This window comes from Prenolepis imparis, unplaced genomic scaffold (genome assembly GCF_030444845.1).
Source record: "Prenolepis imparis isolate NDT839.2.m4 unplaced genomic scaffold, iyPreImpa1.0 SCAF_2, whole genome shotgun sequence".
In the NCBI taxonomy this organism is placed as follows: Eukaryota; Metazoa; Arthropoda; class Insecta; order Hymenoptera; family Formicidae; genus Prenolepis; species Prenolepis imparis.
The window spans coordinates 13981795-13988421 of NW_028141160.1; the positions used below are offsets into that span (position 1 = coordinate 13981795).

Genomic DNA, 6627 nt, shown 5'->3' on the forward strand with positions numbered 1-6627 from the left:
GTAGCAGTTAACAGGCGACATATTACAAACGTGTGCTTAATATACGTGAGAAGACCCATGCCAGGGCTGAGTAATATTGCAGACACATTATGTAGTCGACATAAATAACAACATATATTTTATTCTCTACTCTAACGTGATTCATAAAGAATTGTTATTTTGAACTATATTGAGAATTTACGTTTCTAAAAGTATTTTCCTTTATATTTGAAAAAATATTTTCGGAGTATTTTGTGTTAAAATTTTCATTTCTTTCTTATTTGAATCATATTTTTCAGAATATTTCGTAATTTTGTATTTCAAACATCTGTTCTTACAGTATTTCATAGTTTTTATATTTACTTTGTGATCTATACCTACATTGTTAGCGCTTGTAATGCTTGCGCTTGTATATAACCGATAAGTTTGTATGTGCAATATGCTTATGGAAGATCGCGATACGTGGGCACTGAAATGCGCACGCGGATACACGGGAGACACATCAAACGCGAATGTAAGCGAGGAGAACTATCGGTTACCACCTACCTATCGTCTAACCGCAGAAAGCCCCGACCACCATCCACCACCCTTTGCTAGTTAGCGGATTACGCGAGTAAAGTCCAAGATTTATTCTCCCCTTCAACCTCCGGAAAACGGCCGATGGCGGGGCAAAAAGGGGGCACAACCAGAGCGTCTCGGTGACTATAAAACCTCACCGTGACCCACCTAAGCTCGCATCTTTAACTGCAGTTAACACGAGAGTCTCGTACGTGGCTTTTCGGTAGATCTGAGTGCACTTTTGCACACGTAGTGTGATATTCCCTGACACGCAAGTGTACGCTGGTTCGCCGATAACGGTTGAAGAGTCGCCTGGTTGGCTTTGGCGGAATAAAAATCACCATGAAGACCCTCGTGAGTGTAATTTTTTTTCAATTTTCCCCGCGCGTTTGATCGATTCGCGATTAATTTTATAAAATGGAAGATTAATAGTTTTAACTGGTCTCTAATTCCTAGTTATTTTAATTAAATATTGATAACTATTAGGATTATAATCACTAGTGCAATAAAATTTTATTAACATAAAAAAATATTAAAATATTTTATTATAATAAAATTTGTTCAAATCTTTAATTTCTGTCCATATAATCAATGTAGAAAGTTTCTGTCGATCATTAAATTCTATTTGAAATGTCAACAGAGTTCGTTAAAAGAGATTTTATTTCACACACATTTTCTAGTATTTAATTTAGAGAGATTTTATTAAGAGAAAGATTTTATCAATCAATTTTATAAAGAAATTGGAATAAATGTTTTTCTGTACTTGATTGTAAATATATTAAGTATAAGATAGTAATAAACAAATAGATTTTACCATATTTTTGCTTGACGTTTATAATAGAAAGTATAATATAATGGATGTATGTGATCGGCAATTTATCTTTCTCTAATCTTTTATACAAGAGTATGCTGTCTCATTATAACATATAAATTCAGCGAAAAGTTTAATCAAGTATGATGAAATCGTGGCAATTGGATGTAGAGAAATTTTACGATGGCGACACGATTGTCACTGAAAGTTCGGTCGATTATACAATCGCACGTGTGAACTGATCAAAATTCCCATTTGATTCGCGATGTGGAATCGGGGAGAATTTATTCTATCGAACATATCGGTTGGGACGAAGACGAAGATTTCATCGGTGTTAATTTCGTCATTTCCGTTCGGTGCACACAGATAACAACGGTAATATTCTCGGAAAAATAACGACGCTCGCGATTGTGCTCGTTACAATTGTGGTGCGAAATCGCATATTCCGTTTCATATCGCGTAAATACTATCTCTGCCCGATATAATTGCATCGTATCGTGCGATTTACAATGAAATGCGCCGAGAGAGTGACATATTTTTACATGCGCATCACGTTACGTAGATTGATTTCTGTGTGCTCCTTGTATTTATTATAATCATTTTATTTCTCGTTAGCTCGCGCGCGAAAAATATTACGCATTGTGTTCGCAAATCACTTAACTCTCCTCGGTTTTCAACACACAATGGAGGAAGTCTCCGATGAGCGTGAGACAAGAATTATGAAGCACGGGATATGTATAATTATTCATAACCGCACCGGCTTGAATGCAGTGAATCAAAATTCTTTTGCGTTCCAAACTGCCTACCCATTTCAACCTACCTACTTATTTAGCCGGCCCTTTTCACATGAGTAATATATGTATAAGATTATATAATGCCGCGACTCACGCTGGATCTGTCAATATTCATCGTACTTATTTATAATGTACAGTTCAATATTTTGCAAAATAACGCTTGCGTTTCGTAACTGCAATAATAATACGTTATTTACTCTAAAGCTGCTATAATTATAGAATTTCTCAAATAATGGAAGATTTTTTTATCCTTCTAAAATAATTATTACAAATGTTATATTTAAGTTCTTTCTTTTTCCCTCTCTCTTTCTCTAAGAAATTTTGCTTAATACATGTAAATTTTAATACTAATAATTATTTCGCAGATATTGTTACTCGGTTTGACGATGATGGCGAGCGCACAACTCAATAGGTTTACGACTCCGCATCCACAGCCGACGCAATATTATAATCCCAACTACTACGGCCGACCTTTCTACGCTATACTGCGACAATCGCAAGACTCCGCGCCGGACGGATCATACTCTTACAGGTGAGATCATCCTTCCGTCTCTTATCATAAAGAGACGATAAGCGGCGCCGAAGCATCCGTACGTTTCGTCGAGAAAACGATCTCGACACGCTCGAAGAATCGCGGTTGCCCTCGAATATATATAAAAACACGCTCGCGCCATTCGGTCGATGTAATCGCGAAGCTAACACGCTCCGTGTGACTGCCAATTTTTTTTTGCCATCGTCTTACGTCTTCATCGAGGAGTGATTAATAGGCAGGAAGGAAGTGCAGTTAATGCATCGGAAATGTACAAAATGGTTACGTGCCTGGTGACTAGAATTTGTGTACTGTTTCTTAACATACAGATGTGTATAGATTTCAGATTTCTCATACTTTCTTTCATAGGTGATAATTAAAGAAACAGTATAGAAGAAGCAAAAATATATACCATCTCCAAGAAAAAAAGTTACTTTAATCAAAATTCTTATTTTATCGTAAAGAATATATATGTATATTTAGAAGAGCATTTAATTTATTAATTATTAATAAAGTTTCAAGAAAATCAATTAATCTTTGTCAAGATAGAATTTTTGTGTGATTCTAGAATTTATAATTACCAATTTAAAGTTTATTTTTTTAACGAAAAATATTAGATTATTAGTTCATAAATTATTTAACAATTCCTGAAAATATAAATAATATATTGTGATTTATATTCTCAGACGTGCAAATAGAATCTCATTCAAAAATGTGTTAAACATTACATTAAGGATTAAGAATTATATGCAGTTGACCGATATAATCGATACGATAAAAAAGAATCGATATGACTGTCTGAAAAGATGTGGGATGCATTAGATCGGTCATCAGCAGTATGAATCCATATAAGCTTGTCAGAATAATGCCGACGTTTTCTTACCGCCCTAAAAAGGAGATTGAACGTTGCAATTATGTTGATCATGCTTGTGTAACTTTTGTTAGCCAAACTCGCGATTATTTTTATTACCCGCCTACCCAAGCAATTTTCGAATCTTTCGATGTGTACAATGAAGATATAGGGCTCGATTAAAGAGAAAGAGAAAATTTATATCAACGCAAAGACTAATAAGTCTTACACAGTAGTACTCGGAAGTGTTTCTGAATATGGTATGCTCCATTAGTCTGTAATTAGACTGTATATGTACAAAGATCAACGGAGTCACATGTCAGTTGTAATAAACATGTGCATTGCAAATGCATGAATATTTTTTCATGTATAATGTTGGCATAATCTCGTATAAAAAAATTACCAGCTCTAGTTTCACTTGTTATTTAACCCTTTTCTAAGAATCAGGAGATTATATTATGATGAAATTATCGCGAATATTTTATTATATTTTATCACAAATAATTAATTTTTGAAACGTTGATATAAAACGTAAATATAATGTAATAATATGAAAAAAATTGGTTTATGTTAAGAATTGACATTTCAAGTTGGTTCAACGATGTAGAAGAACGTTGAATATTTACTTATTCATTTATTTAAAAATATGGAAACGTGAGTTGCGCGTAAAGTGATTAGCTATCATTCTAATGGTGATTATTACACGCTTACAACATATTCAGATTTACGATATTCTGCACGAAATGTAAGTTTTAATTATTACGTCAGCTCTGTGCGACTAGTTTAAATATTATTTGCATTATTAGATAAGTATTGGCATACGTACGATATAATTATGCAAAATTTTACACGAAAATCGAGTATCGGAAAGAGGCATCGAAATATTTTCACTCTGTTTTGACTTTCTAAGATAGATCGCATGATTCATTGTAATTAGTTGGTAATACGGCAAGATTATAAGTCGGTAATTATCGAATTATCTCCTATAAGTGATACGAGCATCTCAAATCTTCTTGCAGCGTGATATTTAAGTCACGCTACATCTTTACACGACGAATCTCTGCATGCAATTAACGACTGCAACAATCGACTTCGAAATTAGAAACCTGCGATTATCGTTACGACATTCATTCCGCATATTATCGTTTCTCGGTGATCTAATATGTCGGTCAATTTAGCAAACATTACTTTGCACAAGTAGGTTCCAGGTGAACAGACGATTTTATTCATACCTCCGTAATCTATTATCACTTTCTCTTTAACTTCGAAACTCCATATGATTCTTAAAACATATTCATTCAAGGATAATCAATCGGGTGTGTCGAGATTGTACGCGGGTCAAGTCACCTGATGTATTGTTCGGATGTTACTTAAGGCGCCGATTACTTTAATCGAAATCGCAAAAACCGTAAACCTTCGTCGCGCAGGCTGACCGAAGGAAGGATGCATAATTGGCTTTGATGTTAATCGTACGCGCGCCACTCGGCTGCGCAGCTCGCAATAATGCATTGCGCAATTGAACAATTACAATCGACCTACCTACCTACCTTTGCCGACCTGTCTGCCTACGCGTTCACCTTCCTTACCCATCCTCAGTGCTCTGGAGTTCGCACCTAACTCGAGCCCCTCCCGTGACACCTGTCTCTGGGACAGTGAGTCTCTGAGACTTGGCCAAGCTCCACCTCGAAGGTGGCGTATAGTACTTTTCTCACTGACTTTTAGTAGCAGCTCGGTGTGGGAAATAGCAGGTATAAAGTAAATATATTAATTGTAAAACCGATGTGTCAAAACGATTATTGTTCTATAATCTGATGATTAATTTAATTTAATTTAACTATATTTACGCAGATTCTGCACGCGAAAATAGCTCTCGTATACTTTTATAAATGTGTACTACATACAAATTTTATATTTTTATAAAATCATAAAAAATTCTATACTTGTAATTCATACTTTTTATTTAAATTTAGTTTGAGAAAATGTTTTATTCATTTATATTTAATTAATTTATATTTATTTATATTCAATTTCTTATTTGATTAAATTTCTATCTTATTTAATCGAATATTCTTTCCCGATTTTTTATTTTATAAAATACATATTTATCTTTCATAAAAATATATATTCGCGCGATATCTGAATGATGTGCATCGTTGCAGCTACGACACGGAAAACGGTATCTCCGTAGCGGAGACGGGGCAGCCGAAGAATATCGGACCTAACCAGATCGAGGCAGTCAGAGGTCAATACAGTTACACGGCACCGGACGGTACGCCGATCGTGGTACACTATACGGCCGATGAGAACGGCTTCCTGGCGAGTGGTGCCCACCTGCCGACACCTCCACCGATACCTCCAGAGATACAACGCGCCCTGGCATATAACGCTGCTCATCCCGAAGAAGAGGAACCTTACAGGAGATACTAGAACTCGCTATGTCTACGCTAAGACCGCCCAATGCGCTTCGATATATCAAATACATAACGTTTTAGGTTGCTGTTTTGCGATCTCCGCTTTTCGGATATCAACGACACATTTGATCATTATCTATTATTTGATTGTTTACGAGAGATTCTTTCGAAGCGGGTGGTTTGACCTTGCCGACTATTAATTATGGAAATAAACATCACAAAAAAGCGATTAAATTTTATACGTTCTCCTCGTTGTGCCGGCGGAAATATTTCTGAAGATCGAGGATCGCGTTCGTCGATCATGCACGATTGTTCCGCGATTGTTATATGGATGAGCTTTATCAAAAAGAATTAATGTCAGCATTACGCGAGCAACACAAAGCACAAGATAATGTAACATCGATGAGTACAAGTGACAAGAGTGCAAGAAAATAAAAGATATAAATTATTATTTTTAATAATCACACACACAATAATTTTTGAACTTTTGATTAATAAATGTGAGACAAAAAATGTTACATAATTCTAGAATATTTTATTTCATTAAAAATTTTTATTTTTTGTTTAAAATATGTATATAGATACAACGAAAATGCGCTCAATTAAAATGCAATTTGCTTCGCGAAAATAATATTTCAAATATTTTAAATAATCGATATGTGTGATCAATAAGAGATAACTGTTGTTATTAAAGT

General features: G+C 34.9%; 1 protein-coding gene across 1 annotated transcript; it reads left to right on the plus strand.

Annotated features, from left to right (window-relative positions):
- Positions 1 to 706: 706 nt before the first annotated feature.
- On the plus strand, positions 707 to 6123 carry LOC145947913 (endocuticle structural glycoprotein SgAbd-1-like). The gene is made up of 3 exons (XM_083057679.1): positions 707 to 891; positions 2508 to 2674; positions 5681 to 6123. The coding sequence occupies exons 1-3, from the start codon at positions 880 to 882 to the stop codon at positions 5946 to 5948; spliced, it is 447 nt and encodes a 148-aa protein (XP_082913805.1). The 5' UTR covers positions 707 to 879; the 3' UTR covers positions 5949 to 6123.
- The last annotated feature ends 504 nt before the right edge of the window (positions 6124 to 6627 follow it).